Genomic DNA, 25,819 nt, shown 5'->3' on the forward strand with positions numbered 1-25,819 from the left:
AAGAGCATCACGTACCTTTACGTAATCATAGCGAAGCTCTTGGGAGGCAGCAAAGAAAGCCGACCCAGCGAAAAGATGGTCATTGATCAAGTCCACGCGGGCGCGCTCCTCCTGAAACCTCCTTTCAGCTGGAGGCACGGAGTGAGCCCAGAAGTCTTCACACACCCCCATGGACTGAAATGAGCTATCCTCAGTAATATTCCATCTCGGGCGGTAGTTGTGATCGGCTTCCTGCAAACACAAAGTAATGTTCTAAGTCATCTAAACACTAATACGGAAGTCCGCGCAGCGGAGCAAAACGAACTTATACCTGCGGGGAGCAAGCAGAAAAGTCAGCGCCAGCCCCACGAGAAGACTGCGCCGCGAAATCTCGTGGCGCTACAGGGCTTGCGCGGCCGCCGTCGGAGTCTTCAAGTTGAACCTCCTCATCTTCCTCTGAAACAGGCCTTTTCTCCTGCGACCTGGAAGAATCAAAACCAGTCTCGCGAGGAGGGCTGCGCGCATGAGGAGGTGAGGGAGGTCTCGACGCCGCCAGATCAGCGCGTAAAACGGCCTCCTGCTCCTTAGTAATCCCGATGAGGGGAGATTCAGCGCTTGCAGGAGCAGGAACAGAACCAACGACGCTGGCACCGGCGCCAGCAGTGCCGCCAGCAGCTTGTACGCCAGCTATGACTCCTATGAAAAAATCAACAAAGAGAAATGGTTCATGACTTGATCTAAAAGAAAAAAGTCAGAAAATAAAAGCGCAATACATACCTTGGCGCACCGCCGTTCGCGAGTTAAACATCGCCATGAAGTCCATTCTCCCCTTTTTTGAGGGTAAAACAGGGGACTTCGAAGCAACCTCCGGCGCAGCCTCGGTACCTTGTTGCGCCTGAGGTTGATCCACCAAGGTCGCCGGCTCTACAAACATTTGAGTGAGCAAAGATTCATTAATAATTCCATCAGAATCGCGCTCATAAAACCATAAAGTATAAACAAAGTATACCTGCAAAGAGGAAACAGCAGGCGCAGCGCCGCTTCCCTTTTCCGCCGCGCGAAGGGAGGAGGTGGCGGCACCATACCTCGATGGACAGGAGGTCTGCCCACACCTTGAGGCAAAGAAGACAAGGAAAACTTGGAGGTAAACTCCTGGGTTTTCTCAAGTCCCTTCGCTTGAATAGGAGGATCCTGAGCAACAGGGGCATCATTTTTCTTCTGTTTTTTACTGGCCCCTGCGCCAGTTTTCCCCTTAGCTTTACGCTTGAGTTGTGGCACCTCAGCTTCCTCCTCCTCTTCCTTTTCCGCGAGCTCCAGTTCGTAGTTCTCAAGCGCATCTACATTACGTGCAACAGAAATGTTAACCAAATTTGGTATTATAAAGGCATAAGCATAAGTACAAAGGCTTACCAGGCGCGTCGCTGTCAAAGCAAAATCCCAGATCAACATGGATGAACATGTCATCGAAGCGATCGGGGAAGCCAACTTCCCCAACGCCCAGCGCGACAGAGCCACCCTCCATATGCTCATCATAGGCGGCGTGGACATACTCCTTGCTTACTGCACAAAACAAGACAAATGATATCAGCAAAACGAATTATATTCGCGCAGAAGTAATGCAATGAGTTAATAACTTACACAAGCCGTCAACTTGGATAACAGGCTCAGTCGCGCTGTCGGCCCACCTTCTGCTCATACCAACCCCCACCAGCGCCTCCTCGCAAATGTTCTTGGCGGGGGATGGTTCAGCAGTCAACTTGTTAACCCAAGCGCCAGTTGGGTTCTTGAGAACATCCACATCCGCGGGCGCAGAAGAGATCGCGCGCATGGTCATGCGGATGGGAATCACACCAGCCTTAATATAAAAAAATCTCTCAGACCAGTCATGAAGGCTTTTGAAAGAGACAGTGCAGCACTTGACCTTCTGACTGCGAGGAACGAATGAGAACCAAGAATCTTGGATTTTTGGCTTATAAAAATACTGAAAGCGCCGAGGGGTGGGCTCCTCGCGCTGAGATTTGCACATGAACTCAAAATGAGTCATGCGCACAAGTCCAAACGGATGGACTTGGGATATGTGAATCCCATAGAATCGAAGCAGCGCACCCACAAACCTTGTCATCGGGAGACGAAGGTTGCAGTGGGTGAAAAAATGGCAATACAGGGAGATATAGCCGGTGGGCGGATCCGCCGCCGTTTGCCCGGCCGCCGGCAGCATGCAGCCATACTCAGGAAGAAAACCCTGAGAGGCGATAAGACTGTCAAAATCGGACTGTCTCAATTTACAGGGGATCTCATCCCACCTCTTCACTACCTTGACCTTTCCCACCTCCTCCGATGAGGCCTCGACAACCCGTTTCCCCTTGCCGGTCTTCTTCAAAGTAGACATCACTAATGACTTTACACGGCGTTCGCTGGGGGAGATTGTGGTGTCTGGGCTATCAGACATACAACTGGGAATCAAACAAGAGGTTACTTCAAGAAAGGAAATCTGGAAGCAGAAGACAGGCAATCGGAATAAAAATGAAAGGAAAAGCTCTAAAATAACAATGAAGATGAAGAATAATAACTCAAATGGCTTGCTTTTATAAGGCCAGGAGAGAGAGAAACTGGTACTGATCAGAGTTCACGCGCCCCCACTCGCAGGTGTAAGCCAACGCGAGCGCGACACGTGTCCCTGACACTGTGTGAGGGGACACGAAAGGGAACGAAACAGGTACTGCCAGAGTTCACGCGCCACCACTCGCAGGTGCAGGCCAACACGAGCGCGACACGTGTTCCTGACACTATGTGAGGGGACATGAAAGGCAACTGTAGCACCTCGAGCACACGAAAAGTCTGACACGTCTCCATCTCTGACGCATGTCAGCACCAACCAACCACGTACATGGACGATTCGTTTCAACCAAAAGGATAGAATTTCGCGCAACAATGAGAAATAAAAAGGAAAAGACAAACCCTATTAAAAGAGCAAACTATTAAGTCTAATATCTATATTACCTCGCTCGCGCGAGACAAGACACACATTAGACTGGGGGGGCTTGAAGAGGTATGTACCCGCCTCAACATCGAGCGAGGCGGGTCAACCCACAAGATATAGACAAGAGGCTTGAAATCAAGATATTATGAAGGCACAAAGCCAAAACATATGCGCATGGCGCATATCACATATGCTCACGCATCACATATGCTCACGCGTATCACATGCTCACGCACCATATATGCTCACGCTGAGGTGGCGAGCGGTGCCGGCGGCAAACACCGCCCCGGTGTTTTCGGTGCCGGCCAGCGGCAAAACTTTGGTGGAGATTTCACCGATAAAATTACCGCTCAAATCCTCTTTCTCCCTTTAATTTATTAAGGTGCTGTTTGTTTTTGCAGACATAAACTGTCTGTAAGCTGATTTCATCTGTTTTTATGTCTGCAACTGAAGATGTGGTCTGAAGATCTGTAAGCTGAAATTTTAAGACCGTTTGTTTTTATAAGTTTACATGTTAAACTAAAAAGTGTAGTTTGAGGTTTTTTTTTTCTTGTTACTTTAAAATTCAATATGTACGTTGGTCAAAAACTGGTTCCTGTCACATCGAAAAGCCGAGGAGGATTAGGCGGTGGAGGTAACAGATGGTCGGTTGTGAGATGGTGGATTAGGCGGTGGAGGTAACAGATGGCCGAGGAGGAATAGGCGGTGGGGAATCGGAAGTTTCCGGCGGTTTCGGTGGTCGTGATGGGGCAAAAGAGTGTACCGGAGGCGGCAGTTTCGGTGGTCGTGATGGTCCATGGAGGCGGCGGTTTCGATGGTCCATGGAGGCGGCGGTTTTCATGGAGGCACCTAACAGATATATATATGGAGGCGGCGGTTTCGATGGCCAATCGGAACCAAGGGAGAGGAGGAAGAGAAGGAGTGTATCTGGAGGAGCAGAGGTGGTGGCGATGGCCGACCGGCGAGTGGAGGAGCGACGGAGAGGTGCACAGGGGATGGATGAGAAATGTGAAGAAGTTTGAAGCTAACCCTAGGAGCTTTTTTTTTAAGATGTATTAAGATGTTTGCAGATCTTATATTTTTAGAAAACCAAACTGTCTTCACAACTGATGTCTGCCCGCCTGCAGACATCAGCCATCTTGAAGATGTTTGAAGCAAAAACAAACAGCACCTAATTAGTATTATCAAAGCCAAGTTCAATTGTCACAAATTCATCTTCAATTGCCAAAAAACTGTTGAACCTCCGACGATGTACGACATTGAAAGACAGTGGATTCCGGCAAAGTACTTGAGAAATTAAACAGAGACGAGGAATTCTGGCGACTGTTCAAGTGATGGTGGTGTAAGACCATGGTAACTAACCGATGGTAGCGGTGGATGGGTTTTGAAGAAATGGAGACGGTAGGAGGATTTTGGGGGAAAACATTTTGTTATAATATTATGTTTATTTATTTATTATGCACTTATGCTTTTAAATTTGTATAATGTTTTATTTATTTAATATTTTAAATGTAATTTAATGTTTTTTAATATTTAATATATATCATGTTTTTATATATATATATATATATATATTAAATGTAATTTATCGCTTTTTTAATTTAATAAATATTATGCTTTCTAGTTAATATTTTCTTATATAATATTATGTTGTGCTTTTATTTAATATTTTTAAGTATACAAAATTATTATTTATTTGAAAAACGAGAAAGTGGTGAATTAGGAACCATTTCCATAATACTGTGATAGAGAGTTAAGTAGAGTGAATTATGATATGACACTGACGTGACACTATAAAATAAGAAGTAAATTGGTATCCATACCCAATAGTCTTACTAACTATTCAATATTTCCTTCATTTAAAAGTAAAATAATTTAGTGTTTTGAAAAAGTAAAAGCAAACAAGCAATCCAAAAATAACCGGCAGTCACTATCTTCTTTTCCATGTCACGTGTCTAAAGATTTCAAATTCCAAACCCTCTTTCTTTCCTTCATCACATTTTTCACCAAATCTTACCATTCTCTCTTCAAGATTCTTGCCACAGATCTTATTCAGGTATTATATACCTTCAATCTTGTGTTAATTATTTGAATTTCTTGTTTTCCCATCTGGGTTTAACTGGATCTGTCATAAAGTAGTGTAATTTGTGTTTAATTTGGCATTTGATTGAATTCATAATTTGGGGAAAAATACTAATTTTTGGGTGTATATGAAAACCCACCTCTAATTTTACCAGCATTTTGGTAAATGTGTTTTAGGGTTTTAGTTGGAATGTTATAACTTGGCTGGATTCAAACATTGCATCATGATAAATACATTTTTTTTCTCTAGAAAGTAGCTGAATTCAAGAACTAGAGGTTCATATTTAAAGAATTTTTAAAATTGACCCAAATTTATTTACAAGTTTTGTGAAAATGAGCTGGAAATCGACTTCTTTCGAGAAATTGTATACTTATTTTGTTATTTTTTTTTACATGTTTGGTTATTTGAAAAGTAGTTCTAAATTCTAACAAATATTTCTACTTTAGGCACATTTGAAGTCAGCTAGTTTATCATCAAGATGGAACTGGATGGGCAATTAAACGGTTTTAAGAATGTTAATGGTGATATTCGTGAAGGTAACATACGTTTTGTGCATCATTTTGACATCTCCTTCATTAAGAAAAATATGTAAATGACCTGAACTGTTCGGCGGGGAGTTCGTTTGTGGTCTTTTGTTTAATAAACGAACGAGCATGAACAAAAAAAATTGTTTCTTACGAACGACTATGAACACTTGTCTCATTTGTTCATTTATTTTTGTTAGTTTACGTCTGTTAATATATTTATTTAAACTTTTGGCCCATTATAACTCAGTATAGCTAGTTTAAAATTGTTCTTCACATTGATTTTAACTAGCTTTAGCTCAGTTATGTACGTTCTTCTATGTTCAGTTATGTTCGTTCATCTATACTGTTAACGAACAAAATAAACGAACACTAACAAGAAAAGCCCATTCGTTGAATTGTTCATATATGATCGCTTCATTAACAAGCCTATGAAAAAATTAATTTAGGGTTCGGGACTCTTGTATAATATTAAATATTTTTTCACAGGCAATCTTCCTGCTGCTAGAGTACCAGAAATGACCAGTATACATGATTTACAGGTTATCTTTCTGTTAAGTTGTAAAATGTTTGCGTTGCTCTTTTCTTTATCTTACTTGATTTCAATGAAACATTAATTTACAGAACGCATCTTCCCGGTCACTCTTTCATATCGTACATAAGATTCTTGATGACAGCATTGAGAACAGGAAAGAGGATGTGCCAGATGTAAGCGAATAATTGGTTCTTTCATAATTAGTCATGGCCTGTGTTAATTAACTTAATAGTTTATATTTTGTTGTGTAGAGAGTTGCCTGCTTATTGAAAAAACTCGTTCAAATGATTGAGCAACGATGTGCAAAACAAGCAGAAGATTTTAAGAAGGTAAAGTTTAAACTTTTTATATTGTAGAAATTTCGCTTAATTCTAATAAATGATGCTTTTTTCATGGATTTAGCAAAACGATCTGTACAAGACTCGTGAAGAGAAGTATAATATGAAAGTGAGAGTGTTTAAAACGCTTGTAACCGGGGCCATGGAAGAAAATGAGGTAACTTAAGTCTGTTACTTATTACAAAGGTGGCATACTGTTTCTGATATTAATTATTTTTTAAAAATCATTTCTGCTAGGTCCTTATGAATCAGCTCCACCATATAAAGGTGCGTTTCTGATATTGGGGTTAATTTTACTGTTTTGTAGTTGCTTTAAGTAACGAGTCAAAATAGGTTAGGTTTTGAAACAGGCCATTTTTGTATAGGTCTACACGAACTGGTTGACTTGGTTGACCTGCAAATGCTTATTTGTTTCTCAATATGCTATTTTTCACTTAGTTTAGTGTGCTAATAATTTGAAGTATTGAATAAAAAGATTTAGTAGGTTATATGCTTAAAAAGTAGACTTTGGGCTAGGGCTGTATACGAGTTGAGCCGAGCCCCTAGGCTCGGGCTCGGCTCAGCTTCTTTACCTTAACGAGCTGAGATGTTGAACTCGAGCTCGACTCATAAAAGCTCGAGCCAGCCCATGGCTTGTTGAGCTAAATCGTTTATTTTTTATTTATTTTTATACATATTGATAATTTGATATATATGTATATATAAAGGAAAAAATATTACTTTCACAATACACGTAATGCATAATTTATAAACAAAATTTATAGTTTGTGTATTTAAAATTTTGGGGTATACTTTTGGGTTATAGTTTATATATATTAAAATTTTGGGCTTTAATTAAAATGAGCAGCCGGTGTGTGAGTCAACAGCCCGCTAAACGAGCCTAATGAGCCGAAGTCACCTGACCTGGGCTCGGCTCAGTTTGTGTGCAAACAAGCCGATTTCGAGTTAGCTGTAAGCTTTCTGAACAACCCTATTTTGGACAACTTTCAAATCATTTGACCCGTACCCATATTATTTTGGCCTGTTTGAGACAACGCAGCCCACATCGACCTGTTCGTAAGCAAACAGGTTCAGATGGCCACCTGTAAGATCCCAAGTCAACCCTTTGACAAGTTAACTTGTATTCGCAGACTGAGAAGACTATGGTAGAGGAGAAGAAAATGCTTGAAGATGCAGAGTTAGTTAAACTAAGAAAAGAAAATGACAACAATAGTTTAGAAATTTCAAAATTAAATCAGCAATTAGAAGTCACAAAAAACACATATGAGACCCGTTGTCTACAGCTTGAAACACATGCAATGGAAATTAAATCTGACCTAGAAGACAAGATTTCAAATCTTGAAAATCTTCTCAGTGATTCAAGAAAAAAGGTTAAAGAACTTGAAAAATTTACCGAATCCAAGTTTCAAAGATGGAAAAAGAAAGAGCGCGGTTACAAAAAGTTTATCGATTTTCAACACGGATCACTTAAGGTTTGTATAAAAAGTCATACCTTTATTGTATAATATAAAAAATTTGTTATAATACTATATAATCGTATGAGAACTCTAGGAACTGAGGATAGGTTCTGAGTCGATTAAGCAAGAAGTTTTGATGACGCGCCAGACATACTCTGAGGAAATTAATCAATTTGGTAAATTTCCAGATTTTAAATCTTATTTATTTGTTGATAACATAAAAGATTAAAACATGTTTGTATATTATTTTGTACAGGAATTAAGATTCAGGGGCTTGTTGACGCTGCACAAAACTACCATGTAGTTTTAACAGAAAACCGCAAATTGTACAATGAAGTCCAAGATTTAAAAGGTATAATAAACTCATAATTCAGAAGACAAAATGTTTAATATTGTTAAAATATATTGATTCTAAGAAAATATTATATTGTTTGAGCAGGGAATATAAGAGTTTATTGTCGTATACGACCATTTCTTAAAGGCCAAAGTCAAAGACAGACGACCATAGAGTATATTGGTGACAATGGTGAACTGGTTGTCACAAATCCCTCAAAAGCAGCCAAAGAAAGTCACCGATTATTCAAATTTAATAAAGTCTTTAGCCCAACCGCAACACAAGGTTTGTAATATCGCGTACGAACATATGTATTTTACTAATTTTTAAGAATTTTTTAAATTTGGGTGATTGCAGAGGAAGTGTTTGTTGATACACAACCGCTAATTCGGTCAGTACTGGACGGGTATAATGTGTGCATATTTGCGTATGGTCAAACGGGCTCTGGGAAGACATATACCATGGTAAATAACTGAATTTTATTAAATTATATATGTTAAATCATGGTTTGCAAATTCTGAATTTTCTTTTCTAATTTTGGTGATAGACGGGGCCTAATGTATCGTCTCCCAAAGACTGGGGAGTCAACTATCGAGCCTTAAACGACCTGTTTAATCTCTCCCAAATTAGGCGAAACTCAATTGAGTATGAAATTGGAGTACAAATGGTGGAAATTTATAATGAGCAAGTTCGGGACCTGTTATCGAGTGATATCACTCAGAAAAGATATCCTTTAGTTATAGCTTCTTATTTTGATACACACATAGGCCTGTAAATGAACCGAACGAACACAAACGGGGCATGTTCGTGTTCATTCGTTTAACCTTAACAGAACAAATGATTCAACACGAACAGTTAGACAAACATGGTTTCTTGTTCGTGTTCGTTCGTTAAGAAAGTGAACCTATTCATGTCCGTTCGTTAGTAATATAAGCGAACGGTTCACAAACATAAACGAATGGACATAACTAAACGTAGATGAACGGACATAATTGAGCAAACACTAAGTAAAAAAGTAAAGCACAATTATTAATATGCTGGAATTAAAAAGTAATAAAATAGATATAATTGTAATGGGTGATATTTTAATCTAATAAAACTAGACTATATTGTAACGGGCCTAACAATAAATGAATACGCAAACGAACAAACTTAAGTAACAAACATAAAAGAGTGTTCATAAACATAAAGGAACGTACGGGACAGGTGCTCATGTTTGTTTGTCTAACTAAACGAACAAAAGGTTTTGTTCATGCACATCGAACGTTCTGTTCGTTTATAGGCCTACACCGTATATATTCACATAAAGTATGTATACCTTGACTTTCACACGCTTGGCATATGGAGTTCTACCCAACCAAACGGGTTAGCCGTCCCCGATGCTAGCATGCACTCAGTCACATCAACTGCAGACGTCTTGGACTTGATGAATGTTGGGTTAATGAACCGGGCCGTGGGTGCAACTGCCCTGAACGAAAGGAGTAGCCGGTCGCACAGGTTGGGCTTTGATGAACATTTTTTTCTATATTGAGTTTCTTTAACATTCATTCAAATCTTTTATGATCCAGTGTGTTAACCGTTCACGTTCGTGGAACGGATCTTGAAACCAACGCGGTTTTGCGTGGTAACTTACATTTGGTTGATCTTGCTGGGAGTGAACGGGTGGATCGATCTGAAGCAACCGGCGATCGACTAAGAGAAGCCCAGCATATTAATAAATCGTTATCGGCTCTTGGTGATGTTATTTTTGCTCTGGCACAAAAGAGTCAACACGTGCCTTATAGAAACAGCAAGCTTACTCAAGTGTTGCAAAGCTCTTTAGGTAACTCAGAAATGTTCCAATGTTTATATATTGGTGGCTTGAATGGTTACATCTAACATTTTAATTGTTGCTATAGGTGGTCAAGCAAAGACACTTATGTTTGTTCAGTTAAATCCTGATGTGGAGTCATACTCAGAAACCATAAGTACCCTCAAATTTGCTGAACGCGTTTCTGGAGTCGAGTTAGGTGCGGCTCGTAGCAATAAAGAAGGGAGGGGTGTGCGGGAGCTCATGGAGCAGGTATGACTTTTTGCGGGTCAACCCAAACGGATCAATTTTGTGCTTATGATTCAACTGGGTCAAACTTGTTTCTGGGTTTGCGGGTTATTCTGACCTGAACTCGTTTTGACCGTTACCCGTTTAAGTGTTTGTATGAAAGATTGCAACTTTAAATATTTTTTTTGTGCGGTTGATAATATTAGGTGACTAATCTGAAAGATTCGTTAACCAAAAAGGATGAGGAAATATCACATTTACGGGCCCGAAGAAGTTCAAGTGGTGAAAAGGGCTCACCAATGAGGGAATTACGGGCCAACGGTAGTCCAGTCCTTGACAAAAGCTTGAATCTTGGCCTAAAGTCAGCTTCTGATATTGATAACGAGTTGAGTGATAAACAATCTGAAACGAGTTCTCAGCGGTTTAAACTTGTTACAGCCGATGATATTCGAGATCTTAATGATGATATTGAGCTTTTAGGGTTAGGGGATGCTGATTCTGAAGAGAGATTAAGTGATATATCTGATGGTGTTCTTTCAATGGGAACTGAGACCGATTGTTCAATGAGTAGCATCGTTGAATTGACCCTTTTTCCTGAAACCGTGAAAGCACCTATCGAGCCCCATCACAAGTGAGTCTATTTTGTTATCATTAGAGATATATACATAATTGTTTCATGTAGTTTGGTACGGATCATACTTCTGGGGTCTAAGTTTTAAAACTTTCAAGTTTAGTGTTTTAGGTTTGTAACGTGTATGAGGCCCCTAACGCTAGCAATAGTTTTTTTTGTTTAATGTTAAATCAGTGTAAAATGGCTAAAATACCCTTCGAGGGACTGTTTATGTAATTAGCTCAAAGCATGTTAAACCCAACTCTCTTTCAGGGACTATCTGTGTATAATGACCAAGTCGGTCTTGGTTACACAAATAGACCCTTTGGTTATAAAGGGTATTTTGGTCAACTTACATGAACATAACAGAAAAGTTAGCGAAAAATAATCTTAAAGCTTGTTACAAAATTGAAACCATGAACCTAACTTTTAGCTTTTGGAACTTGGTAGTTGGTACCTGAAGACGTGACTTTCGTCAAACCTCATGGGCCATTTCTGTAACTTGCTCTTTTTTTAATTATAATTGGGTAATTACTTAGAGTTGTGGGGTAATGGTTTCAGGCCCAGTGTACCTGCTAAAATTCCAAGACCACCACAAAAGACTGCATCTTCTGCACGGAAACCAGTGCAGGCGGCTTCATCTTCACAAAAACCGGGCCTAGTAGCACCTTCTAAACCTTCATTAACCAAGGGCGGCCCGCGTGCTGCATCAAGTACGTCAAATCGCTATTGTTTACAGTAGAATTGATGAAATGAGTGGGTTGGGAAACGGGTCTAATATGGGTCAGCTTTGCTAAATTCTTTGTTTTACTGAATGCTCTTCAGGTTCTAGTGCTAAAAGGTCAACAACTTCTGGCGGTTCTTCGGTTAAATCTGGGGTTCGAAGGTGAAGATTGATATTTATTATGACTGTAACCTAAGATAGATTAGCATCTCTCATCATATTCATGAACTTCAATTCATGGAGAGTTAATCTAAACTGTGTAGAATGCAGGTCAACATTCTTTGACCAACTGATAGAATCAGAATGCATGTTACAGTTTCAAGATTAATGTTGGTTATTTTATTTTAGGGATGCTATTTATGACATCATTTAACCTTTGTAAATTATGGTGTGGAAGTGTGGTGCTACTTAAGACATTTAAGAAAAGGTTAATGCATGTAAGCAAACTTTAAAGATGATTCAAAATCAAACAATGTTTTTGTTTAACAACGATTGAGTCTGATGGGATTTCAACCATCCGCAGTTAATTGACACTTCAGGCAGTGAGCTTTCGTAGTCACCTAAGCACACTGTTTGGCAATTCATAAGCCAATGGTGTAAACCATCTAAAGTTTTGCTATTTCCATAGAAGATATCTTGGGAGTTTCATAAGAGCATGCATGTAAGCAATACTAAAAACAGACTGGTTAAAACTATTTTTCTCACGGTATGTTGGTGCATTTGAAAGGGCCACCAATGATAGAGTCTTCAACAAGCAAACATTTCTACATCAAGACTTACACAATAAATCAAGACAAGTTGTTACCCATGGGCAATGAACAAGCCGAACTCTCAGTCATTATATATTTATAATGGTCACAATAGTGTAATCTTAATTTAGATCTAATATAGCTATTCTAAATGAAATATTACGCCCTGCTTGCGGTGCGCGCATATAATGTATATATGTGTGAACCCTCGGGTGGGCAAAAGTAAAATTGAACTAATTATGACGTTATTTTACTAATCTCGTGAAAATAACGTTAAAAGTGGCGGAAGGTTAATCAGGCATCATGTGGTGGCGTTGATAGCCGAAAGACAAGGGCACATGCACCGATCAGCCGTTGTCCCGATGATTGAGTGCTATGTGCCTTATGTCCAAGGCTTGATGCAAAACTACTATCGAGCCGGGGGTCTCACCGGAAGCAGCCTCTCTATCCCTATGGGATAGAGGTAAGGCTGTCTATATCTTACCCTCCTCAGACCCTACCATAGCATTGCTATTGGTGGGATATACTGAGTACGATGATGATGATTGAAGAAACGTGGATCGGCTCACTGGTAGACGATCAACTTTCCTCGGGTATGATTATGCTATTTCACCGATGGTTCTCCGGAGTATGTATTCTTCCACCTACAAAATGAACAGCACCGTAAACTTACCCCTCAGAAAGGGACAGAGGGGTCCTCTTTGGGGTAACCCTCCAGTGTGAGAATAAGAGATTGTATGAGAAGATAATAATCTGAGAGTAAGGAATTGGAATGTATTTTCAAGCTTGTTGTTGCTTACTCTTGCTTACCTCTCCATGTGGAGGTGGTGTGGTATTTATAGTGCTAGGGTTTCCAATGATTGGGCTCAGACCCAATTAGGGCCTTTTTGGCCTCCTCCTATTGCTTTGCGCCACGTGTCCTTAGGACACCTGGTGCTTTTTTATTGATTATTCTCTGACCCAGGTATTTTACCTGACTCATGTGCAATCACGTGGTAGCACATGGGTTTTGCTGAGTTGTCCACCTTTCATTGGCAGCTGTCAACATCAGCATATTCTTATTCCTTAAAGGATACCTTCAGGAAGGTTGTCTGACGTGCACAATCAAGGTTGTCCTTATCCTGATTTGGATAAGGACGAGGTTGATTATGTGCATGTGTGATATGCGCCTATCCTGAGGATGCGCAAGGTCTTCTCTTTATTCTCACGCGCAGATGTTTCATGCGCAGATGTGATATGCACAAGCATATGTAATATGCGCCACGCGCGGATGCGCCACGCGCAGATGTGATATGCGTGAGCATGTGATATGCGTCACGCGCGGATGCGCCACGCGCAGATGTGATATGCGTGAGCATGTGATATGCGTCACGCGCGGATGCGCCACGCGCAGATGTGATATGCGTGAGCATATATGGTGCGTGAGCATGTGATACGCGTGAGCATATGTGATGCGTGAGCATATGTGATATGCGCCATGCGCATAGGTTTTGGCTTTGTGCCTTCATAATATCTTGATTTCAAGCCTCTTGTCTATATCTTGTGGGTTGACCCGCCTCGCTCGATGTTGAGGCGGATACATACCTCTTCAAGCCCCCCCAGTCTAATGTGTGTCTTGTCTCGCGCGAGCGAGGTAATATAGATATTAGACTTAATAGTTTGCTCTTTTAATAGGGTTTGTCTTTTCCTTTTTATTTCTCATCGTTGCGCGAAATTCTATCCTTTTGGTTGAAACGAATCGTCCATGTACGTGGTTGGTTGGTGCTGACATGCGTCAGAGATGGAGACGTGTCAGACTTTTCGTGTGCTCGAGGTGCTACAGTTGCCTTTCATGTCCCCTCACATAGTGTCAGGAACACGTGTCGCGCTCGTGTTGGCCTGCACCTGCGAGTGGTGGCGCGTGAACTCTGGCAGTACCTGTTTCGTTCCCTTTCGTGTCCCCTCACACAGTGTCAGGGACACGTGTCGCGCTCACGTTGGCTTACACCTGCGAGTGGGGGCGCGTGAACTCTGATCAGTACCAGTTTCTCTCTCTCCTGGCCCTATAAAAGCAAGCCCTTTGAGTTATTATTCTTCATCTTCATTGTTTTTTTAGAGCTTTTCCTTTCATTTTTATTCCGATTGCCTGTCTTCTACTTCCAGATTTCCTTTCTTGAAGTAACCTCTTGTTTGATTCCCAGTTGTATGTCTGATAGCCCAGACACCACAATCTCCCCCAGCGAACGCCGTGTAAAGTCATTAGTGATGTCTACTTTGAAGAAGACCGGCAAGGGGAAACGGGCTGTCGAGGCCTCATCGGAGAAGGTGGGAAAGGTCAAGGTAGTGAAGAGGTGGGATGAGATCCCCTGTAAATTGAGACAGTCCGATTTTGACAGTCTTATCGCCTCTCAGGGTTTTCTCCCTGAGTATGGCTGCATGCTGCCGGCGGCCGGGCAAACGGCGGCGGATCCGCCCACCGGCTATATCTCCCTGTATTGCCATTTTTTCACCCACTGCAACCTTCGTCTCCCGATGACAAAGTTTGTGGGTGCGCTGCTTCGATGCTATGGGATTCACATATCCCAAGTCCATCCGTTTGGACTTGTGCGCATGACTCATTTTGAGTTCATGTGCAAATCTCAGATCGAGGAGCCCACCCCTCGGCGCTTTCAGTATTTTTATAAGCCAAAAATCCAAGATTCTTGGTTCTCATTCGTTCCTCGCAGTCAGAAGGTCAAGTGCTGCACTGTCTCTTTCAAAAGCCTTCATGACTGGTCTGAGAGATTTTTTTATATTAAGGCTGGTGTGATTCCCATCCGCATGACCATGCGCGCGATCTCTTCTGCGCCCGCGGATGTGGATGTTCTCAAGAACCCAACTGGCGCTTGGGTTAACAAGTTGACTGCTGAACCATCCCCCGCCAAGAACATTTGCGAGGAGGCGCTGGTGGGGGTTGGTATGAGCAGAAGGTGGGCCGACAGCGCGACTGAGCCTGTTATCCAAGTTGACGGCTTGTGTAAGTTATTAACTCATTGCATTACTTCTGCGCGAATATAATTCGTTTTGCTGATATCATTTGTCTTGTTTTGTGCAGTAAGTAAGGAGTATGTCCACGCCGCCTATGATGAGCATATGGAGGGTGGCTCTGTCGCGCTGGGCGTTGGGGAAGTTGGCTTCCCCGATCGCTTCGATGACATGTTCATCCATGTTGATCTGGGATTTTGCTTTGACAGCGACGCGCCTGGTAAGCCTTTGTACTTATGCTTATGCCTTTATAATACCAAATTTGGTTAACATTTCTGTTGCACGTAATGTAGATGCGCTTGAGAACTACGAACTGGAGCTCGCGGAAAAGGAAGAGGAGGAGGAAGCTGAGGTGCCACAACTCAAGCGTAAAGCTAAGGGGAAAACTGGCGCAGGGGCCAGTAAAAAACAGAAGAAAAATGATGCCCCTGTTGCTCAGGATCCTCCTATTCAAGCGAAGGGACTTGAGAAAACCCAGGAGTTTACCTCCAAGTTTTCCTTGTCTTCTTTGCCTCAAGGTGTGGGCAGACCTCCTGTCCACACAAGGTATGGTGCCGCCACCTCCTCCCTTCGCGCGGTGGAAAAGGGAAGCGGCGCTGCGCCTGCTGTTTCCTCTTTGGCAGGTATACTTTGTTTATACTTTATGGTTTTATGAGCGCGATTCTGATGGAATTATTAATGAATCTTTGCTCACTCAAATGTTTGTAGAGCCGGCGACCTTGGTGGATCAACCTCAAGCGCAACAAGGTACCAAGGCTGCGCCGGAGGTTGCTTCGAAGTCCCCTGTTTTACCCTCAAAAAAGGGGAGAATGGACTTCATGGCGATGTTTAACTCGCGAACGGCGGTGCGCCAAGGTATGTATTGCGCTTTTATTTTCTGACTTTTTTCTTTTAGATCAAGTCATGAACCATTTCTCTTTGTTGATTTTTTCATAGGAGTAATAGCTGGCGTACAAGCTGCTGGCGGCACTGCTGGCGCCGGTGCCAGCGCCGTTGGTTCTGTTCCTGCTCCTGCAAGCGCTGAATCTCCCCTCATCGGGATTACTAAGGAGCAGGAGGCCGTTTTACGCGCTGATCTGGCGGCGTCGAGACCTTCCTCACCTCCTCCTGCGCGCAGCCCTCCTCGCGAGACTGGTTTTGATTTTTCCAGGTCGCAGGAGAAAAGGCCTGTTTCAGAGGAAGATGAGGAGGTTCAACTTGAAGACTCCGACGGCGGCCGCGCAAGCTCTGTAGCGCCACGAGATTTCGCGGCGCAGTCTTCTCGTGGGGCTGGCGCTGACTTTTCTGCTTGCTCCCCGCAGGTATAAGTTCGTTTTGCTCCGCTGCGCGGACTTCCGTATTAGTGTTTAGATGACTTAGAACATTACTTTGTGTTTGCAGGAAGCCGATCACAACTACCGCCCGAGATGGAATATTACTGAGGATAGCTCATTTCAGTCCATGGGGGTGTGTGAAGACTTCTGGGCTCACTCCGTGCCTCCAGCTGAAAGGAGGTTTCAGGAGGAGCGCGCCCGCGTGGACTTGATCAATGACCATCTTTTCGCTGGGTCGGCTTTCTTTGCTGCCACCCAAGAGCTTCGCTATGATTACGTAAAGGTACGTGATGCTCTTGCGGAAGCCAAGCAAGAGGCTAAAGTATCTGCTTGGAACCTTTCGGATGCTCGAGAGAGAGCTGAGAAACTCCAAGCAGAGCGCAGCGAGAACCGAGCAAGTGGCAACGCTGCCTTCGTGAAGCGCGGGCATGAGCTACAGGCTGCGCGGGAGAAGCTGCAGGCGGCCGAGGCGGACGCGGCCAAGTACGCGCGGCGAGTGCGCGACTTGGAGCTGGACGCAGAGGCGCGTGACCAAGCTCTTGTGCAGTCTATCACTGATAAATCTTCATTAGAGAGTGAGGTTGCGCGCCTGAAGAAGGAGCTAGAGGCCGCGCGGACAGAGAAGGATGAAGCCCTGGCGACGGCAGCGTCTAGCCAAGAAGCGCTCGATGCTGCGCGAGCGGAAAGGGAAGAGGCCTTGGCGGCAGCAGCGTCCGACAGAGAGGAGCTGAAACAGACCAAGGAAACTGTTGAGTTGTTAAACTCTCAGATTCCTGCTCTTGAGACGTCTGTTTCTTCCCTTGCGCAGGATCGCCAATGGCTAATCTCACAGGGTATGACTCGTTGCGCTTATGCGATGAAATACTCAGACGAGTTTCAGACCCTTGTGATGGATTGCAACGCTGCCTCGCGCTTGGTGGGTCGAGCTGAAGGGTTTAAGGATGGCTGTGAATATAGCATGCTGAAGAAGAACCCATCCGACTACCCTTATCAGCTCGACGTTGTCTGCGCGGACATGGCCGAGATGGGGGAGAAGTATTTGAATACTCCCATTCCCATCCTTGAGCAGGTATTTTAACCTTAATGAGTTTACCTTGACTTATTTTCCTAGTCTTTTTGTACTCATAATTTTCCTTATGATTTGCAGATAGCCGAGCTTGGTGACCAGCCCGATCTCGGCGCGCTAAAGAAATTACTTGACGAGTGCGAAGGGGCTGGTGGCGGCGATGATGGCGCGGGGAATGCTGCCCCTGCTAGCGGCTCTGGCGTGGCCAAAGGACCCGCTCCTGACACTATTGTGATAGAAGACGACTCCATTCAGGACGAACAACTTGACTATGGTCAGTTTGGAGATGACGAGGAGCGGGCTGCGCCAGATGCTGAGGGCGGTAATGAGGAGGGCGATGAAGAGGCTGACGTCGACGTGGAGACTTGAGAAGCCCTTCATGTTTTTTTTTTTTTTTTATTTGTAGTTTGTATCTCATCATCTTGTAAACTTGTAAACTTCAATGCTTTGGAATGAAATTTTGTTTTTCCGTTATTCGCATCTTGCGCATTCCCCATTCATCTCTTTATATTGCATGTTTGCTTGTTGAATATAAGATATGCTTGCACGTTGAAATAAGAACAAGGTTGTAAGGAAATTATTTTACTTAATCCTTGTCATATTGTAAGTGATTTTGCAATATCCTGATTATGTTGACACATGCCTTGGCGTTTCATTATTCCTCTTTTGCGCGATGTTATCGCGCATTTATTATAGGGAATTATGAGTTTTTTAGCCTTTACGTGTCAGTATGTGTTACTCAGATATCCATTACAAATCCATGCGCAACCTCGACCTGAGACCTTAACAACTATGTTTTGGCATGTGCTTTGCCTTAGTTGTGCTTAGGTATTTTTATGGTCAGGCTGCGCAGCATGTAGGATGGATGTTGTGAGTGATTTGAGCTAAGGCTCACATTATTGGGCTAAGGCCCTGAGCTAAGGCTCATATTATTGGGCTAAGGCCCTGACGTTTTAGAGTTAAAACTCGTTAACGCGTTTGAGCTTGAAGCTCGCGCATGTATGTTTTACTTTTATTTTTTGTTTTGATGTCAATACAATGTTGTCATATTGCTCAAAATTAATAAAGGGAAGTGTGAAACATGTATGCAAAAGGTAATAGAACCCACATTAAGAGAAGATAGCGCGTATCATTATTCATAATGGCTTAAAAAGCCTTGATTACAAACTTGACAATTTTTACATGAAACATTTTCTAAGCTGTGCTGCGTTCCATGCGCGCGGGATCTTCTTTCCATTCAAATCTTTTAAAGCGTATGCGCCTTTTCCCAATTCTTCCGAGACTTGATAAGGTCCTTCCCAATTGGGGGACATCTTTCCCGGGGGTATCGCGCGGCTAGCTTCATTGTTTCGAAGGACAAAATCATTCTTCTTGAAGTGGCATTCTTTCACGCGCTGGTTGTAATATTTTTCCAGTTTTTTCTTGTATTTGGCTTCACTGATGATAGCCACCTCTCTGCGCCCTTCAAGTAAGTTGAGATCCAACCTCCTTTCGCGCTCGTTATCAATCTTGTTCATCATGAGCACTCTATGGGATGGGCATCCAATTTCTGCTGGAATCATAGCCTCCGTTCCATAGGTTAGGCTGAACGGGGATTCGCCATTGCTGGTTTTGCTTAATGTCCTGTGCGCCCACAGGACATTAGGTAGCTCGTCGACCCAAGAATGGGATTCTCCCTCCAACCTTTTCTTCAGCCCATTTAGCAAGCATTGGTTCGCGCGCTCCACTTGGCCATTCCCCTGAGGGTGGTATACTGAAGTGAAAATTTGGTTGATGCGCAATTCCTTGAGCCAGCTGGATATCTTCCTGTCAGTGAATTGTTTGCCATTGTCGCTCACAATTTCCATGGGAAGGCCAAAACGGCATATGATGTGGCTCCAAATAAACTGCTTCATCGCCTCGGCTGTGATTTTTGCTAGTGGCTTGGCTTCAACCCATTTTGTGAAATAGTCTACTGCCACTACCAAAAATTTTACTCGCCCTTGCGCTTGCGGTAGGGAACCCACAATATCGATTGCCCATTTGTGGAAAGGCCATGCGGAGGTCACCGGAATCAAGTTGTTCTTTGGCCGCATGGTGTTTGGCGCATAGCTCTGACACGCTTTGCATTTTTGGATCTCTTTTAACGCGTCCAAGTACATGCCTGGCCAATAGTAACCTGCGCTCATTGCCTTGGCAACCACCATGCGCGGGCCAGCATGTATTCCACAGATTCCTTCGTGTATCTCTCTGATCACATAGCTTGCTTCCTCAGCATCTAGGCATTTCATGAGTGGTCCAAGATAAGAGCGTCGATATAATGTACCATCAAGCAGTTCATAGTTCTGCGATTTGTGTCTTATCTTCCTCGCCTGTGCGCGATCGTCTGGTACCTTTCCCTCCTTCAAGAATTCCATTATTAGAGTTATCCATGATGAAGGTGTTGTATGAGTTACAAGGACAGACTTCGCTCCCACCGACGGGTTGCTCATTACTTCTACCCTGACATCTTTGCCAAAATGATCAAAGCTGGTTGATGCCATCTTGCTCAGCGCGTCGGCAGATTTGTTTTCACTGCGCGGAATATGTATGATTCTGAAGCAGTCAAATTGCTCGATGAGCTTTTTCACCTGCTCTGGATACAGAGGCATGGTGTTCTCCTTGGCATCATAAAGGCCATTGACCTGTGCTGCTACCAAGTATGAATCAACATGGGCCTCTAGCTTTTTAACTCCGAATTTGTGCGCGATGCGCAGGCCAGCCAGCAGGGCTTCATACTCAGCTTCATTGTTGGTGCTCTTGAAATCCAACCTGATTGCATAAGTATACTCATGATTTTCTGGATCCACCAGTTTGAGGCCTGCGCCGAACCCTTCGTTGTTTGAAGCTCCATCAGTGAATAATCTCCAAACATTCTCTTCATCATTGGCTCGCGGAGGATCTACCTCGCGCTGAGCCTCTTCAATTTTTCCTTCAGGGATTTCTGCGATGAAATCAGCTAAGACTTGTCCCTTTATTGCTGGACGGGGCTTATAGGCGATCGTGTGCTCTCCTAATTCCAGCGCCCATTTTGTCAGCCTTCCTGAGAGCGCGGGACGCCGCAAGACTTGCTGGATGTTGTAACCAGTCAGAACTTCAATAGGATGACCATTGAAATATCTATGAAGCTTGCGCGACGCGTGTGTTAGTGACAAAACTAACTTTTCCATGATAGAGTAGCGCGTCTCAGGATCTGTCAGCACCCGACTCACATAATATATCGGTGTTTGGATTCCCTTGCGATCCACCAACAACACTGCGCCGATGGCGCGTTCTCCTGCTGACAGGTACAATGTTAGAGTTTCACCAGGAAGTGGAGCTGTGAGCGCGGGCAGATTTATCAGACATTCTTTTATCTCATTGAAAGCTTGCTCAGCCTCAGGCGTCCACTTGAATTGGCTTTTCTTTAGGCAATTTCTCAATGTGTTAACGAATGGGGTAGATTTGCTTGCATGGTTCGCTAGGAACCTGTTGATTGATACCAATCTACCATTCAACTTTTGAACTTCTTTCATGGTGGATGGCGAGGGCATGTCAAGGATGGCCTCCACCTTCTCTGGGTTCACCTTGAACCCATCCTTGGTGACCATTACACCTAGAAATTTCCCCTCTTGTACGCCGAAAGTGCATTTGCTGGGTTGAGCTTCATGTTTACTTCCATTAGGCGCCCAAGGGTTTCTTCGATGTCTTTGAGCATTTGTTTTTCCTCCCTGCTTTTGATCACCAAATCATCCACGTAGACTTCTAGGTTTCTTCCAATTTGCTCGTTGAAAACCGCATCCATAAGTCTTTGGTAGGTGGCTCCCGCATTCTTCAAAACAAAGGGCATTTTTGTGTTACAAAAAACACCCTTGTCGGTTCTGAAGGCAGTCTTGTCCTCGTCTTGTGGTGCCATTTGGATCTGGTGATAGCCCTTGTAGGCATCCAGGGAACATTTGAGCTTGAATGGCGCCACAGAGTCCACCTTCGCGTCGATGTTTGGGAGGGGGTAACAATCTTTTGGACATGCTTTGTTGAGGTCCTTGAAGTCAATACACATCCTCCATGACCCGTTGCTCTTCTTTACCATCACAGGATTGGCTACCCATGTCTGGTATCGTATCGGGCGGATGATGTTTACGCGCAGTAGATCCTCAACTTGCTCATTCATGGCCTTCGCCTTCTCGTCCCCCATGATTCTCTTCTTTTGAGCAATTGGCTCTACAGACTTGAACGTGTTGAGAGAATGTTGCGCCAGGTCTCGCGGAACCCCAGTCATATCAGAATGTTGCCACGCGAAGACCGACATATATGTTGTGAGCAATCTTTTCATTCTCAACCTCGTGTCGTCTGATATCGTAGCTCCAATTGTGATTGTTTGCTCTGGGAATTTTGGGTTAAGAATCCATTCATCTGGCGCGTTGTCTGCCGTTGGAAGTTTCATTCTCCCTTCCCGCGGTGTACTTGTCACTGCACACAAATGATCTCGGTATACAAATGTTACACCTGTTGGTGTTGGGAACCCCAACGCGCCGTGCGCTGGCGACGGTATGGCGTTGAATTGGGCAATCGTTCCTCTACCCAAGATCATATTGTGGCATGAAGTGGTGGGCAAGACCAAGAAGTTGACAACTTCGGCTCGCTTGTGTTTCTCATCCCCCATAGTTAGTTCAAATTGTATTTGACCTAGGGGATGAATGATTTCATTTGAAACACCAGAGATTGGTGTATTCACAATTTCGAGCCTTGCTTGGTCTGCTGGATCCAACTTCCTGAAACATTGCTCATACATGATGTCTGATTCGCTGCCAGTGTCCACCAGGACTTTTGACACTTCATAATGAGCAATGTGTGTAGTGATGACTAGAGGACTGCTGATAGAAGGGCCTCCCCTGATTCTTGGGAAGATTACTTGTTGCTCGCGCCAATCTCCTTGGACTTGCGCGCTTCTCTTTCTTGATCTTTGCCCTTGCCTTCCTCCCTCGGCTACACAGATTCTTTTGAACTTTTTGCTGGCTGAGGCTCCATCTGGTTGCTCATTTTCTGGTCTTGGGTTTTTCACCAGGTGAGCCAGCTTGCCTGATTTCACATCTTTTTCAATTGCATCCTTCAAGTGGTGGCATGCATCGGTGTTGTGCCCTGTGGACTTGTGAAACTCACAATACTTGCCGCTGTTTGATGGTCCCTTATAGTGTAGTGGCTTGGGGCTTTTGAACTGGACATTCTCAGTGCTTAACACTTGTGAAGGCGTTTTAGTGAGGGGAGTCCATATTCTTGGCAGAGGTCTGTTAGGATCTCTGCCGCCTTCCCTCTTGTCACCCTCTCCGCGATTACGAATGTCTTTTTGGGGCTGGGGTGAGCTTGGTCGCGCCTGCTTTTCTGCGGGAGAAAAACTGGTTTGTTGCAACCTGGACCATACAGAGTTTTGTTTGCCCCTTCTTTCGTTGTTGCGCGGTGCCTCTGCTTGATGCCCTCTTTCTCTTGCTCTATCTTGGGCAATTTGTTTTTCATTTCGCGCGAAGACTCGCGATGCTTCCATTAGCTTGGCCCAAGTGGTTGGCATGCCATCTCTGCTCACGAGAGCTCTGCGGAGTTGATCACTGCGCGCACCTTGTATAAAGGCCACGCGCAAGAGTTGCTCAGTGATACCTCCAATTGCAAGAGATTCCTGATTGAAACGAGTTATGTAGTCTTCAATCGTTTCATCATTCCTGCGCACGCAGTGCATGATGTCATCAGAGTCGCGCGTGTGTCTGCGCTGCTGTACGAAGTGAGCTTGGAACTTCTCCAATAGCTCTTCGAACCCATCGATTTGCCCAGTCGGCAAGCTTTCGAACCAGACACGCGCCGCGCCCGTGAGGCAGCGAGCAAACATGTGACACCTTGTTGGCATCGTCCAGCTTTCTAGGTTTCGAGTGTTATAAAAACCTTGTAAGAAATCGTCTGGATCTGTTGTGCCATCGTACTTGCCCAACCCACTTGGCATCTTGGTTTTGTGTTGAATGGGAGCCTTCGCGATGCGCTCAGTGAATTTTGAATGCTTCACCAAGATGGCTGGCCTGTACGGTGTGGTTACGTCCACTTGCCCTCTCGCTGGTGGGCTGTACGGTGTGTACATATCCAGATCGGCTTTGGCTCCAGGCGCCATGTTCATGTGCGCGCGGAGCTGTGAGCCTCCTGCATGAGTATCTCGCGTCTTCCTCATGCTGTGCACTTCTTCATCACTAAACTCAGCGTGTTCAGTGTGAACAGAGTGACCATCTTCCGGCGCGCGCGCCCTTTTTGTTGTTTCTTGAATGGTTTGCTTATCAAACGCGAGCCTTTGTGTTAGGTCGGCTAACTTTTTGTGTTTGACCAGCTCATTGTACTTGTCCATTAGACGTCGTTGCTCGTTTATGAGCCATTCTTTAGGGTCATTGGTTTCATCTTCTGGACCCATTGGTCCTTTTTGTTTTGCGTCGGTAAGATTTTGGAACGTGAGATCGTCTGGAGGAGTTTCAGTCTGGCTATGAGGAGTTGTGATGAAGGGATGGTTACTGGTGGTGCGCACAGAATCACGCGGCACCCTCAGAAACTGCTGTCCCTCATTAACATCCTCACGCTCAATATCCTCCAGAACTTGATCGCTATTACGAACACCAGAGACCATGGTGAAATTTTTTAGAGAGAACTGATGAGATTTTGTTGCCGTTGTAACAGGTGATGGCGCCAATGAAGAAACGTGGATCGGCTCACTGGTAGACGATCAACTTTCCTCGGGTATGATTATGCTATTTCACCGATGGTTCTCCGGAGTATGTATTCTTCCACCTACAAAATGAACAGCACCGTAAACTTACCCCTCAGAAAGGGACAGAGGGGTCCTCTTTGGGGTAACCCTCCGGTGTGAGAATAAGAGATTGTAGGAGAAGATAATAATCTGAGAGTAAGGAATTGGAATGTATTTTCTAGCTTGTTGTTGCTTACTCTTGCTTACCTCTCCTTGTGGAGGTGGTGTGGTATTTATAGTGCTAGGGTTTCCAATGATTGGGCTCAGACCCAATTAGGGCCTTTTTGGCCTCCTCCTATTGCTTTGCGCCACGTGTCCTTAGGACACCTGGTGCTTTTTTATTGATTATTCTCTGACCCAGGTATTTTACCTGACTCATGTGCAATCACGTGGTAGCACATGGGTTTTGCTGAGTTGTCCACCTTTCATTGGCAGCTGTCAACATCAGCATATTCTTATTCCTTAAAGGATACCTTCTGGAAGGTTGTCTGACGTGCACAATCAAGGTTGTCATTATCCTGATTTGGATAAGGACGAGGTTGATTATGTGCATGTGTGATATGCGCCTATCCTGAGGATGCGCAAGGTCTTCTCTTTATTCTCACGCGCAGATGTTTCATGCGCAGATGTGATATGCACAAGCATATGTAATATGCGCCACGCGCGGATGCGCCACGCGCGGATGTGATATGCGTGAGCATGTGATATGCGTCACGCGCGGATGCGCCACGCGCAGATGTGATATGCGTGAGCATGTGATATGCGTCACGCGCGGATGCGCCACGCGCAGATGTGATATGCGTGAGCATATATGGTGCGTGAGCATGTGATACGCGTGAGCATATGTGATGCGTGAGCATATTTGATATGCGCCATGCGCATAGGTTTTGGCTTTGTGCCTTCATAATATCTTGATTTCAAGCCTCTTGTCTATATCTTGTGGGTTGACCCGCCTCGCTCGATGTTGAGGCGGGTACATACCTTCAATGATGATGATAGCTATTCTAAATGAGTCGAAATCAAACTTATGACATTACCCATGAGCCAGAGTCAAGGTACAATATAAAGCTAAAAACGAGTAGAGCTTAAAGCTCAAACCATGTTACTAACAAGCCGAGCTAAAACCACTACTCACTTGGAATATTATCTTCTTTGAAAGACACTCAACTCTAATCTTCATCAAAGGATCCAATATTCAAGTTTTTATGTTCTTTTGAGATTTGACTACCTATGTGCATCTTGTTAGATACACTCATTGTATGCAGACTAGACTGACATTGACAAATACACCTCTGATAATTTGGGACCATATTGGTCAAC

The 25,819-nt window shown here is 43.9% G+C and overlaps 1 protein-coding gene across 1 annotated transcript; it reads left to right on the forward strand.

The window, feature by feature from the left end:
- The first annotated feature begins 5,499 nt into the window (after window positions 1–5,499).
- LOC143551165 (kinesin-like protein KIN-14J) lies at window positions 5,500–11,876 on the forward strand. Its single transcript, XM_077041662.1, has 18 exons — window positions 5,500–5,578; window positions 6,056–6,108; window positions 6,191–6,274; window positions 6,353–6,430; window positions 6,504–6,596; window positions 6,677–6,706; window positions 7,570–7,911; window positions 7,991–8,072; window positions 8,153–8,248; window positions 8,336–8,515; window positions 8,588–8,694; window positions 8,778–8,956; window positions 9,563–9,727; window positions 9,799–10,052; window positions 10,129–10,292; window positions 10,475–10,899; window positions 11,440–11,591; window positions 11,704–11,876. Exons 1-18 carry the CDS (start codon window positions 5,521–5,523, stop codon window positions 11,766–11,768), a joined length of 2,607 nt encoding a protein of 868 aa, XP_076897777.1. The 5' UTR covers window positions 5,500–5,520; the 3' UTR covers window positions 11,769–11,876.
- Window positions 11,877–25,819: the final 13,943 nt, after the last annotated feature.

This window comes from Bidens hawaiensis, unplaced genomic scaffold, assembly GCF_021521415.1.
Source record: "Bidens hawaiensis isolate Kalapana, Puna unplaced genomic scaffold, B.hawaiensis_p1.1 tig00016270_1, whole genome shotgun sequence".
Classification (NCBI taxonomy): domain Eukaryota; kingdom Viridiplantae; phylum Streptophyta; class Magnoliopsida; order Asterales; family Asteraceae; genus Bidens; species Bidens hawaiensis.